Here is a 14,007-nt window from a genome sequence, read left to right on the forward strand (position 1 = left end):
TAATTTGCAATTTTGCAGGCAAGCAATAACATCTCAGAACAGCATCACTGCAATGCTAGTGATAGATAACTCAAGATTTACTTTATTTGTGTATAAAATGTTAGCTCAAGGAAAAGGTGTGAATAGTGTACGTCTGCAACTAACAGAGCATCTCATTGTGTTATTTTAAGTGACTGTTCTGCAATTCTATGCCTCCAATATTTAATTATGTGAGCAGTAAGATTGGGCGTTTCATTATTGCAACCAAGACTGGAAATAGCAGTTTGAATGAAACATTATCTACCTTCCTTCACAAGGTGCACCAGCACAAGTGGGTCTTCATTGGTATCATCACGATTAGCACAGGGGTTCAAAGCTGGGGAGAGGGCTTGAGAAAAAGTTCCACAAAAGGTATGAAGTATTGCCTTCCTATCAGCATCATAGAACTGGATTTGGCCTGCAAAATAATCAAGCAAGATCCCAAGTTTTCTCAAAGGAGCCTGTATGGTGACAGGAACACTTTGTCGGTCATGGCATGCTGTATAGATATCACCGCAATGAAAAAGAGCCCAGGACTCCTTGTTCATACCCAGGTCAGTAGCTTCTGGATCAAGCGCTCCCTTGCGGGGTGCTGATCTGGTAGCAAGTCCCACCACCCAATAGCTCTTGCTGCCCACAGCTACCTCCCAGTAATGAGTTCCAGCAGTGAATAACTGTTGCCCTAGGACGTTGTAACGAGTGTCATACCGGTCAGCACTCTCACTTGGGCCATGTACAGACCGGCGGCTCCATGAAACACTCTGCAGGTCTGCTGATATCTCCAAACAAGGGTGTGCTGTATGAGGGTCCAATGTCACATTGCAGAAGTCTGTCCCACAAAGGAAAATTAAAAAAATTAAATATAAAATAAGAGCTCCAATTTCATAATTCAAAAATTTCTCAATTAAGGTTTTCAAAATTTGTAAATATGATTAACGTTTAGTTTCTCACTTGTCCACTGTCGAGGTAGGAATTGAGCCAAGTTACATTCTAGATCTTCAGCTTGACTGCATAGACTTGCGATTCGTGGTGTACTTAAGGTCACTGGTTCTAGCACAGGAAGTGGTCCCTCTAACACCTTCCGTACCCTATGGACAAGAACTAGAACTCAGCATCACTTTGGGAGATACTGTCAATGGACTAACAGCTCTTGTGTTTTTATATGGCATGCTTTATCTCCATTTCTCATGATATTGTGTCAAATCAAAAATATTAGTGGAAGTAATTGCCTTACCTGGTATCTGTAGATCTGACATTCTGGGAAAAAATAAGAGACAGTTAGTCGATTTATGTTATTTGAATAATAACACTTCCTTCCCGAGTTCGGGTTTGGTTGAATGATGATCAGATAGTTCTCAATAAATCACTTGCAGATTCATTCCATCCGGGCAGCATATTGTAATGCTTAATACCCACTTGTTTTCAAATCAAATTCCAAATTATTATTTGCAATTGCTCTTTTGGACCTACAGAAGCTCCCAGGTATTTGTTTTCAGTGGCGGCAAACCAAGTGCCAAGAGGAAACCACGTTGCAATGTCTCATTTGGTGCAATATGAATGAATGAATGAATGATCGTTTTAAGGCCATTTTTTCCCCGCTGGAGTTGGGGTTAGCCTTGCAGGTTCCATGACAATCATGGTTCCCTTTTTGAGGCAATGTCTTTATGGCCGGATGCCCTTCCTGACGCCAACCTTTAATCGCCTCTTACGATGCGCAGAGATACGGTGTGCCTATTCTAAATCGTGGTACACACCAGGATCATTCAACCCAACAAGCTGGTACTCAATTTGCCGACCTTGGAAGGATGAGAGGTTGAGTCAACCACCCTGGTGTTAATTCAGCGATTGACCAGGATTTGAACACAGGATCCTGGGATCCCAAGCCAGCACCCTAACCGCTAAGCCAACACCAGGCTATTGTGGTGCAATATGTGAAGCACAATTGAAGCCAAAAAGTACTTAAATGTAAATGAGATGTATTTATCCTTATCAGGGTTAATACAAGCACCATCAGGGTTTCCTTACTAAAATTCACGAACCAGTGTTTGTTCTTTTGCCACGCTACTCATCCTGCAGTTCTGGGCCGATTACATCCAGACTTTGCTACATAGGATCAGAATGACCTCAATTAGTGTATAGGAGTGTTTTTATCTTTGGCATTGGCATTGGGGGAGGCGGGTCGGGGGGAATGCAAATTCTCGATGTAAATGTGTATATTGTAGCACCACCTCTAGGTGGGAGAGGGTATTACCAGCTCCTACATTTACAGTACAGAATTCCTGTCCCCGCGTTTGTCGGTGCAGTGAGGTGTTTGTATTGTCAGCAGTCGGCATGCTTTTTCTGTTTTTCTTCTTGCACGTAACTCAGGTTGTTGTTTTTTTGGGAGCGATTGAATAAGTTGGAATAAGATCAGAATTTGTCGGAATAAGGAACTAAGTATTTTAACAAGGAACTAAGTATATTTTTAAGATTATAGAAGGCAGCAGATTTTATTTATACTATAAGAGAGATGTTTTTCGGTCTGTCTTGTCTGTCTGTATGTGTGTTGTGCTGGGTAGATGGATATTCGTCAAACTTTCAGAGGTTCATCAGTGAACTTGCGGGGTGCTCTGGGGAGTGTTTTACGCAAAAAAAACATTTTTTTTATATTTAAAAAACTCCACAGGAGTGGATGCTCTTATCGTTACCACACGAAGTCTGGTTACGTATTGCAAAGTTTAAACCTTGTTGATCACTTATTGGACAAAATTGTTCATCTTACCTTTCTTGTTAATAATTAGCAGTCGAAATGCTGCTGGCTGTTAAGGTGCACCAGCAGATTGACAAGTCAATTTAATCTTTGCATTTCTAGGGATGCTGGAATTTCCTCATTGCTTGGTCACCATGTGATTGGTTACTCTCACCAATAATCGGCATATTTACACCACTATGGATGCTGTCCTTTTGACACTGGCAATTTCTGAAATAATACTTAATCTGAAGGCTCGTGTTCGTCCGCATCCATTACCTTTTTTGGCTTTGACGAAGTTAGAGTTCAGCCACACTTCTTTGCCCAAGTTGGTAAACATACTCATCACCTTTTAGTTAATAAAACCCATTGTCTTAGCAAGAAACCAACCTTCAGTACTTCATAGATGTCACTGACAGAGAGTAGTCGGTCCAAGACAGCTGCAAGGGATTGCAGATCTTCTCGGCGGGCCAACCAACGCTTGATCTGACGGCCAGCAGCAGCCCTAGCGAGCCCTTCTTCAGCTTGCACCAAGCACCGTGCATTCTGTTCATCCTCATGAAGCAATTCCAACAGGTGCTTGTATCGGCCTTCCAAATCCTTTTGTGCCTCCTCCGCAGCTTTCTGTTTTGGAAAATAAAGACAGATACTGAAATGCAGTGCATATAGACACAACGTTCAGACACAACGTAAAATTATTGGCATGTTATTTTTTCTGTTTTGCAAATGTAAATGAAACAAAAATTTCAAAAGGAAAATTATATTATCAGAAATAATTTTTCACAATTTGAAAACTCAAAACAACTTTAAAGAAGAAATTTGCACAATTTTAAACCTCAAAACAACTTTAAAAAATAAATTTACACAATCAGGAAGCAATAAATAGAAATCAAATTTTAGGTTGCGTCATGAGGGGCATTTTGTTTTCGTCACTGGAAGTCGTGCAGTGGAAACACTATAAATTGATAATTATTTTGCTTTTATTGTCAAAAAACAAATAAAAAGTCCGAAGACTAAGAATATTTGTTTTATAAGAAATAATCGATAAGACAAATGCATAACTCGAACTGCACTCGGTGGAGCGCATACCTCTGCCAGACTGAACAGTTTACATTTTGTATCCCATTGATAGGCCGCAATCGGATCTTCACCAAAATCTAATCGACTTGGCCTTGTCACACACCGAACCTATTTACCAAGTTTCGTCCGAATCCATCCATAACTTTGAGATATTGTGCTATGTATCGTGTTTGGCCTTATCTCTCAATGGTGACAAATCCTTTAAAGAATTCTAGTATCTGGATCCGGATCTTCACCAAGATCTAATCATTTCATCCTCGTCACACACTCAAACCTGCCGACCAAATTTCCTCCGAATCCGTCCATACCATTTTGAGATACTGTGCTCACAGACAAACAGACCCAGACAAACAAGGATGGATGAAAACATAAACTCCGAAATTAACATCAAAAATAAAAACTGTGAGAACTACTGCTATTCAAAAGGTTTAACAAAACTAACCTAATTGTTAATTGAAAAATCATGAAAATTTATAAAACGAAAACCGAACTTAGCAAATTTACAATGAGAATGGCACTCAGTAGAGCACATACCTCCAATTCAGTCAAAAGTCCAGTGCAAATAAGTCCAGTCCAAATAAGTCCAGTCCAAAAAAGTCCAGTCCAAAAAAGTCCAGTCCAAAACAATCCAGTCCAAAAACGTCCAGTCCAAATAAGTCCAGTCCAAAAAAGTCCAGTCCAAAAAAGTCCAGTCCAAAACAATCCAGTCCAAAAACGTCCAGTCCAAATAAGTCCAGTCCAAAAAAGTCCAGTCCAAAAAAGTCCAGTCCAAAAAAGTCCAGTCCAAAAAAGTCCAGTCCAAAAAAGTCCAGTCCAAAAAAGTCCAGTCCAAAAAAGTCCAGTCCAAAACAATCCAGTCCAAAAAGGTCCAGCCCAGTGAAAAAGTCCAGTCCAAAAAAGTCCAGTGACAAAAACGTCCAGTGCAAAAACGTCCAGTCAAAAAACGTCCACTCCAAAAAAGTCCAGTCCAAAAAAGTCCAGTCCAAAAACGTCCAGTCCAAAACAATCCAGTCCAAAAACGTCCAGTCCAAATAAGTCCAGTCCAAAAAAGTCCAGTCCAAAAAAGTCCAGTCCAAAAAAGTCCAGTCCAAAAAAGTCCAGTCCAAAAAAGTCCAGTCCAAAAAAGTCCAGTCCAAAAAAGTCCAGTCCAAAACAATCCAGTCCAAAAAGGTCCAGCCCAGTGAAAAAGTCCAGTCCAAAAAAGTCCAGTGACAAAAACGTCCAGTGCAAAAACGTCCACTCCAAAAAAATCCAGTCCAAAAAAATCCAGTCCAGTGAAAAAGTCCAGTTACAAAAATCCAGGCTGAACAGTTTATGTTTTGTTTCCCATTGATAAAACAGTTTGTTTTTCATAAACAAACAACAATATTTTTCCTCCTTCAGAAAAGCAACAGAATATTTTACAAACAAGGAATTGGTTCCAAAAGGACTTCTAAAAAGTGTCTGTGGGAAAAAAAGTTTTCTATCCATAAGAACATTTTCTCATGGTTTTCTTGTTCAAGGAAACGTTTCTTATTTGAAGAAAATATTTCCTGACGAAGAAAATTAATTTTGGCAGTGTAATAGACGGACATCAGTGGACTTTAATGTGACTTACAAGGACATTAGCAGACAATGAACAAACACATATATGGGATTCGAAGTTTGGTTCTGAGCATGAGCTGGGTTCCACCCATTGGTTCAGGTGAGAATGCGAAACAAGCCAACTCAATTATGGTCACATGGTCCAAGGAAATTTATTGCTGCCTTCGAGAAACTTCGCTGCAGGGTTATGATAAATGATTCCAGAGTTCTCAAGTCTTAGTTGTTAGAAATGGTTGGAGAAGACGGTGTACCCCTCCCTCCTACCCCAGCCCTCCCCCTTCCACAGATCCACTGACGTCCATGTTCTCTGCTGTTGTTGTGCTTGTGTGCTTCCCTCTCTCTCCCCCTCCCTTCATTGCATGTTTTATGTGTCTGCATGTTCTCATGTTCAATGTGTTCGCTCTTACATGAGCCTCGACTCTGTATCCCCCTCCCAAAAAGACTGGATTGCTCCCTTAAATAAGAGAGGATTACCCTGGAGTATGATTGCAGTTTTTAACATGATCAAACAGAATAACAGAAGAGAAGTAAGTAGTTTTTTGAGGTGGTCATCGTGGCTCGAGCAAGGTCATGGCATTGTTTGAAGATTAACAAAAACGGAGACATGATAATTTTGCTTTTACTCAGACAATAGTTAGCATGTGGAAGAGCTTTCCAGGAAGGGAGTAGTGGAAGTAAGGAGGCTTAATCAGATGAATTTTTTTTTGATAAAATCCGTACCGACAAGTGCTAAAAATACATGGGCACATGACTGTGCAGGGCATGGAAGGTGGGACATGTGTCAGGTATGGGATGAATGAGTGGTTCTTGGAGTGGGGATGCTTGTACTTGTGCCGTTGCCGAGCTGTGCGTGATGTACTGAATGTGCATTCCATTAACATCTTATGTTCTTGCCCCCTTAAATCACCATTTTGCCTTCCCGTGCCATTTGGTCCTTCCTCTACCTTGATTTTTTTCTCCCTCTCCATTCCTTCTACTAACAAAAAGCAATAACAATTTTTTAGATGCTGTGTTAGTCAGGTTCACTATGTTCAGATTGTTAAGTTCGTTGGTTTTCTTTGGAGATTTGCAAAACTATACATTTCTGGAAAGTTTATTGTATAACTAATCGGAAAAGTGATGTTTTTATTTGCACGGAAGGTTCCATGGCGGCCATCTTGGATTTTCAAAATGGCCGCGCTAAAAATTGATATTTCTCAATAGCTCGGCTTCTAGAATACCTAGGGTCTTGATTTTAACAGCTAAACCTACATTTTCAGGGGCAAGGAATCCAATCGTACCAAGTAAAATGGCATATACCCATCCCTAGACCAGTTACGGTCAGTTATGCCTTTTGTCCTACAATTTTTTCCATAGTTTGATATACATGTATCATGTTTCCACTGTCCATTAGACCATTACACTTGTTACATCACTATTATGATGCCTGGTCCTATTATAAACTCCACACTAATCATAAGATGTGCAGTAATGTGATTGCAGTGCCACCTAGTGAGTGTAGTGACAACTACCGTTGCAACTGGTCCAGCGAGGACCAGAGTACTGTATGTTTTGCCCATTGTCAATAATTGTGGCATTTTGGATTGTCGCAAGTTTAGCCACGTGGTCCTATGCCTGACATTGGTCTTTGGCGTAGGTTCATGCTCCCACACAGTAATGAATATATACATTTGTTGAGACCCATGTAATGGTACAGCTAGCAAATAAATCAATGAAACAAGTGGCAGAATATCTGGTACCAGGCCTAGACGTTTGCGACACTGTGCGAGAATCCATTTAGATTCTCGTGGAAGAATTTCGCGACTCTTATAATTTGCATATGACCCTTCTAGCTGTAGTTTTGATTTTGTGTATTTGCAGGTCCTAATCCATCATGAGTGAGGTACGTGAGCTTGGTCAACACGTGTGTGAGGAATCCATGAACTGGGAGCTATGCTTGCTGTGCCAGTCTGGTGATCCTGGGAAAGGAGCCTTGGTGTTACACCCCAGAATAGACTCCTGCAATAGTCTCTTGGGGGTGATAAGAGAGAGAGCCAGCTTGAAAGATGGCAACTTTGTTCAAGTGCAAATACGACTGAAAGACAGCACAAAAGAAACACTGTGCCAAGAGAAGGCTGTTTGGCACCGCACTTGCTACGCCAGTGCAACAAACACAGAACTGATACAACGTGCAAGGGACCGCAGAGATCATGAACTGTCTACTGGGTCATATATTCCAAAGAAACGTGGACAGAAGAGAGGAAGCACAGAGATGGATGAATCAGGTCCACCAACTTCTGGTTCTTCATTATGTTCATTGCCGTTTACACGGTCCTGCACTGTGCCACTGGATAAGGACCAGTGCTTCTTCTGTCAGACGGATGATGACCAGCAGTTGTTCACAGTTCGGACTGAAAATGCTGGTAAACAACTGAGAAAAGCTGTGGAGATGTCTGACGATGCATCATTGAAAACAAGGCTGAACACATCTATCTCACCCACTGATGCAAACGCAATAGACGTGAGGTACCACAAGCCATGTTGGACAAGACATGTGTTCCACGTTGTGCGAGATGAAACTACCAGAAGTACAGACAAAGAGCACTTGCTGCAAAGGGCAAGTCTGATTGAGCTGATCAACCTCATCGATTTTCAAACTCAAAACCAAGCTTACCTCTCAATGGACGATATTGAAACCACCTATGTCAACATGCTTGGTGCAGAAGGCCTTGACCACCATTACCCTGCATTCACTAGACGCTGGCTGAAGGAAATGATCCTCACTGAGCTGCCCACCGTTAAGTCTGTTCTACAGAAGAATCGAAGGAAATCAGCCGTCCTCTACTCTCCAGACGCATGTGAGGAAGACATGGTCCATGCTGCTATCACAAGTGAAGAGGATGACGTGAAGAACATGAAGGCCATCTACAAATCAGCACAGGTGATACGCAAGAGCATTGCAGACTTCACAAAGAAGGACAAGCCAGAATGTGCCATACCAGTGTCTAGCAACATCGATGATGTTCCAGCTGAACTATACACCATGATCCGCTGGATCATGGTGGGGCCCGTGGATGAGCTGGAGACCGAAGCGAAGACCAGTATTGTTGACAGAACGGCACTCACATTGAGCCAAAACATCATGTATGGATTCAAGTCCTCCAGACAGGTGAAGTACAATCCAAGCAGTGATTCTGCAACATTCAGGCCACAACATGCAAGAGAAAACCCCCAAGTTCTGGGACTGGCACTGACTGTGCACCATGATACACGAAGCAAAATGCTGATGGGTCTTCTCAATGCACAGGGACACTGTGTCTCACATGGTCGCACCCTGCTCCTCGAAACTGCTCTTGCCAATGCTGTCGTAGAAAACACTAGACAGTTCCAAGGCCTGTATGTGCCACCATTCCTGAAGAAGGGCACCTTCGTGTTCTTTGCTGCTGACAACACGGACTTTGCTGAGGACACTGCTGATGGGAAAGGAACCACTCATGGAACTATCACTGCAGTGTACCAGAAAGCTGATGTTCCGGGAGAGCAGATTGCACCACCTCTGATCATAGGTGAAGCACAGAGTCTATCAGTCACTCCATACCATGTGGACATGCTGTACTGTGACAAGCCAAAACCACAAGTAACCAAGAGGACAGAGGAGTTCATCATCAACAAGGTTGGAGTCTCAGGATCATATCAGCTGACACACCTGGGATGGCTGGTCGCTTCTGCTGTATCAAGGATGCAAGACGGAGGACATTCGAGCAAGATTCCTGGCTGGGCAGGCTACAACTCGCTGCTGTCTGTAGGCCAGTCGGTAACTCAGGTTGGAGCCTTACCACTACTCCCAGAGGTGGCACATGAGTGGTCAACACTACTGACTGTGATCATGCAAGCAAGTCAGCTGAGAAGACTGGCAGTTGGTAAAGATCATCCTACTGTCATTTCATTTGACATGGCTCTGTACGAGAAAGTGGTGCAGCTACTAGATGCCAGACCTGACTTGAAACGCACAGTTGTTCCCAGACTGGGTGAACTGCATGTCGTGATGGCTGCTCTGAGGGCTATCGGAACCTCCATGGAGAACTCAGGTTTCGATGACGCCTGGATGGAGGGTGATGTCTATGGTTCTGCCACGACCAGGCAAATCCTGAAATGCACGCATTACAAGCGCGCTCTCCGTGCTCACATCTATTCATATGTAGCACTGTATGAGATGGCACTGGAGGAGTTCTTCAGAGACAATCCACAACTGAAAGACGTTTGTTTGGTTGCCACAGAAGAAGTAGAAACTGCCTGCCGTGAGGGGAACAAATCCATGAAGGCCGAATCAGTGAAACAAGCTAACTGCAACCTCCTTCAGGCCTTTGCCACTGCTGATGTGGTGAAGACATTCCAGGACTGGGAGGAACAGAGATCCAAGAACGCCATGTTCAAATCCATGATGAACTACCTACACCGAGTCGAGACGATCCTGTTCTTCGTGGCAGCATCTCGGAATGGTGATCTGGTGCTGCATCTCGAAGCTGGAGAAGCACTGAGCAAGCTATTCTTTGCCTTCGACCGCATCAAGTACAAGCGGCTCTGGCCCCGCTACATCGCAGACATGTATGACCTGAGAACCAACCACCCAGACACCTGGAGGGAACTTGCAGCAGGCAACATATCAGTCACCAAGAACGAGATTCCCTTTGTATCGATTGGTGCAGACCACGCATGCGAACATATCAACAAACTGATGAGGGTTCGCTCTGGACTGATTGGCATCTCTAACAATGCCAATGCTAGACAGAGATTCTTCATGGCCACACCAGAACTATCATGCCTGTCGAGAGAATTCAAGGGTCAGTTTCATATGGAAGCTGGGAAGGTCACAGAGCATCATGACCTGGGACCAAGTGCAGTCAAGAAGGACCATGATGCAATCGACAAAATCAAGGCTGCCATACTCAGTCATGGCAATCCATTTGCCACAGAAGGTGACCAGTTGCACAATCTGATCACACATGCCTACATCCCACAGGAGTATGTTCCATCAATCTTGAACATTGATGTCACTGGTCAGCAGCTCTATGAAGACTATGTGTCAGAGAGAATCAATGGGGACACCAGCCTCTGGGCACCAGTGAAAAAACACAACAACAAAATGTTCATGTCGGGGAACAGGAAAGCCACTGTGAAACTCCGAGACAAGACTGTAGATCTGAGAGAGACCAAGGATCTCTATGGATGGCTGATGGTCCTGGCCAGGTCAAACCGAGACATCGACCAGAAACATGCAATTGGGAACTATGAGTTCACTTTGACACCGAGAGCACTCTTCGCTCCAAATGGGGCAATGCTGCCATGTACTGACAAATCAAAGTTAATCCACCTCCTGGGGAAGTTGCCACAAGCAGAACCCCCCATGATGATCAGCAGCTACTGCAAGCTGCAAGTGCTCTGCACCCAGATGCAGCAGATGTAGAAACCATGGACTTCACATCCAGTGAACCTCCTCATGCATGTCGGAAAATTGCAGTGGTGGACGGGATGGTGGTTGTGCAGAAGCTCACCAAGAAACCAGCCACCTTAGTGACAGTCAAAGATCTCAGTGACTGCTTCAATGGGAGACTGATGTCTCTAACCAGAGAATATGACGAGATTATTCTCGTGTTCGATACCTACAAGGCTGACTCCCTGAAGAGTACCACAAGGGAGAAAAGGAGGCAAGGAAAGGATCCAATCAAATATCAGGTCAGAGATGACACCAACATCAAACACATTCCAATGAGCCGGTTCCTTTCCCATGACAAAACAAAGGCTGATCTGACCGAGTATCTGGCAGCAAAAACCCTTGAGTGCAACATAGACTCGTCAAAGCTGGTCATCACATCTGCTTCAGGACGCACTAGGAGCAACAGCGAGCTCCTCTTTCAGGACAACAATCACGAAGAAGCAGACACACTGATGATCCAACAGGCAGTGCTGGCATCACATTGGAACCCACGTGATGCAGAGTTGATGTTCTTCTCTCCAGACACAGACGTACTAGTGCTGGTCATAGCAAATTATGACCTCTTGCTGAGAAACACATCAATTTCGATGACATCTGGAGTTGTCCAAGTAGAGCCAATATGGACAGCTCTAGGTCCCGAAAGAGCGAAGGCTTTGCCCGCCTTCCATGCATTCACGGGGGCAGACAATACTGAGAGATTCTCTAGAATAGGCAAGGCAACATGGCTGCAAGTCTACATCAAATGTCATCGATATGTCATCAAGGCTCTGCAGATGCTAGAAGATGCCACTGAGGTGACTGAAGATATGCTCTCTACATTATCTACATTTGTATGTGCTGCATACTCACCAAAGGGCATTCACATCGAGACAATCCCAGAGCTACGATGGCATCTCTTCTGTAAGCACATGGCAGAAAGTGACAAACTTCCTCCTACCCTTGGGGCTCTCAAGCAGCACATCCTCAGAGTCCACATCCAGGCCAGAGTATGGGGTCAGGCAAGTATCCCTGAGCAGGAGTTCCTGGATCCACTGAAAAGTGGCTTCTACAAGGACACAGATGGTCAGGTCAAGCCCACCACAACTGAGGTCCTCCCAGCCCCCAAGGCCATCATCGAGATGGTTAGATGTCAATGCAAGGCAGACTGTTCATCTTCCAGATGTTCTTGCAGATCAAAGAACTTAACATGCACAGACCTCTGTCAGTGCAGCACCCAGTGCCAGAACGATGAGGACTCCCACGATGTGATGTTGTCTGATGAGAGTGATGACGATGTGTAAACGTGTTTATTGTCAGAGACGCTGTAATCGATTAGTCCCTATATAAATACTTGATCTGATGTGTTCTCCTACGCCATGATATTCAAGCTGATTTTTAGCTGAAGTCCAGGTACATAGCATCCAAGAGGTTGCCCTAAAATTAATGCTTGAGGTTACCTATTCCTGAAATTCACAACTCTCCATGCAGGTTATCTTCTTTGTACTACAGAATAAAACATTTGTCAACATAATATTTGGCTCTATGATTATTTTAGCTTATTTTACTTGGTACGATTGGATTCCTTGCCCCAGAAAATGTAGGTTTAGCTATTAAAATCAAGACCCTAGGTCATCTAGAAGCCAAGATATTGAGAAATATCAATTTTTTGCGCGGCCATTTTGAAAATCCAAGATGGCCGCCATGGAACCTTCCATGCAAATGAAAACATCACTTTTCCGATTGGTTATACTATAAAGTTTCCAAAAAAGTATAGTTTTGCAAATCTCCAAGAAAAACCAACGAAAATACACAGTGAACCTGACTATGTGTTGGTTCGGCTGCCTCATCTTGGGTGGATATATTCAACTAGATGTAAGGGAACAACCATTCCAGTGGGTTTTGTTACTCCTGCCAGGGAGTAATACATTCGATTGTGTCCGTGTGTGTGTGTGTGTGTGTGTGCGTGTTTGTGAACAAGATATCTGGAAAAGTTCTGAACGGATTTGGATGAAAGTTTGTGGGGTGATTGCCCTTGGGATGAGGAAGAATTGATTAGTTTTTGGTGAAGCTCAGGATATTATTCCGGATGCAGGAATTTTGGGGGGGAATTTTTTCGGGAATTTTTTTTTCTGTTTTCCTTTAAAAACCATTTTCTCTGCAATAATTGGAGCAATTGAGAGCAAATTTTCAACATCGGAGGGACACGGTCTGTAGAATATTTTTATAGTAATTATGATGTCACAGGTCACGTGGTTCGACCACCATATTGTTTTGAGTGAAAAACACTAAAATCCAATTTTCTCCAAAAAGCCTGAACAGATCGAGGCAGACTTTGCAGGCAGAATCGCATACCCATGACAAACAAAAAAGTCAGCGAGTATGACGTCATGCATCACATGGTTTCAGAGTTATGACGTTTTTAAGCACAAACATTTAAAACCTAGCTCCTCCCTCATTTGTGATCCATTCGAGGGGAAACTTCACAGATCTGTTCAGCATATCAGTCTACTAAAATGTCCTTTTGGAATTTGCGATAGGTCACGTGGTTTGGCAGACATCGTTAATTAAACGCAAATAATAAAAACATTTATATCTCTTGAACCACTTCATTGATCGCCATGAACCTCCATACTGTAGTAGAAGTCATGAAGAGTAACAATTGTGCAAAATTTGAAGATCATTGGATGTACGGTCTGGAAGCTAGAAGTTGTTATTGCGTGAAGAAGAAGAGTCTTCGACTGTGGACGATTAATTATTTATCACATGTACAGACTTGCAGGCATCGTTTGATACCATCTCCCGGGTTAATTTGAACCTCAAATACAATTATAATTCCAGTTTTGTTAATGGCTGAGGTATATTGTTGCGGTTTTGTGTTTTTATAATAAAGGTTAATTTCCCCTCATAGTTTAGTTACACTACAACATGTAGCCTCGGTTAAAGCTCAGTTATTTCTTAGTAAATGTAAGCGTAGACCTTTCCTGTGTTTAGTTTTGCGTTGAGTAGAATAATGAGAATTAGGTCCTTTACGATGCCTTGATGCTTTTGGTTTTGGCGCGAAATACCACGAGGCAGGCCTGAACAAGTCGATCAAGGCCAAAGGAAGGCGGAGGAGGAGCCGACGGTAAGCGCGAGCCGCCAATCA

The 14,007-nt window shown here is 43.1% G+C and overlaps 1 protein-coding gene across 1 annotated transcript in view; it reads right to left on the reverse strand.

The window, feature by feature from the left end:
* Nucleotides 1-275: 275 nt before the first annotated feature.
* The window catches only part of LOC137424185 (E3 ubiquitin-protein ligase Midline-1-like), a 70,033-nt gene continuing 56,301 nt past the window's right edge, over nucleotides 276-14,007 (reverse strand). The window contains exons 4-11 of the mRNA XM_078773595.1: nucleotides 12,080-12,137; nucleotides 11,821-11,928; nucleotides 10,212-10,396; nucleotides 8,723-8,945; nucleotides 8,516-8,583; nucleotides 3,137-3,370; nucleotides 2,780-2,816; nucleotides 276-847 (exon numbers count right to left, since the gene is read on the reverse strand). Of these exons, the coding sequence (XP_078629721.1) occupies nucleotides 276-847; nucleotides 2,780-2,816; nucleotides 3,137-3,370; nucleotides 8,516-8,583; nucleotides 8,723-8,945; nucleotides 10,212-10,396; nucleotides 11,821-11,928; nucleotides 12,080-12,137 (1,485 nt within the window). The remainder of the gene's footprint in view (nucleotides 848-2,779; nucleotides 2,817-3,136; nucleotides 3,371-8,515; nucleotides 8,584-8,722; nucleotides 8,946-10,211; nucleotides 10,397-11,820; nucleotides 11,929-12,079; nucleotides 12,138-14,007) is intronic.

Source organism: Myxine glutinosa, chromosome 3 (assembly GCF_964187855.1).
Source record: "Myxine glutinosa chromosome 3, kmMyxGlut1.1, whole genome shotgun sequence".
NCBI lineage: Eukaryota > Metazoa > Chordata > Myxini > Myxiniformes > Myxinidae > Myxine > Myxine glutinosa.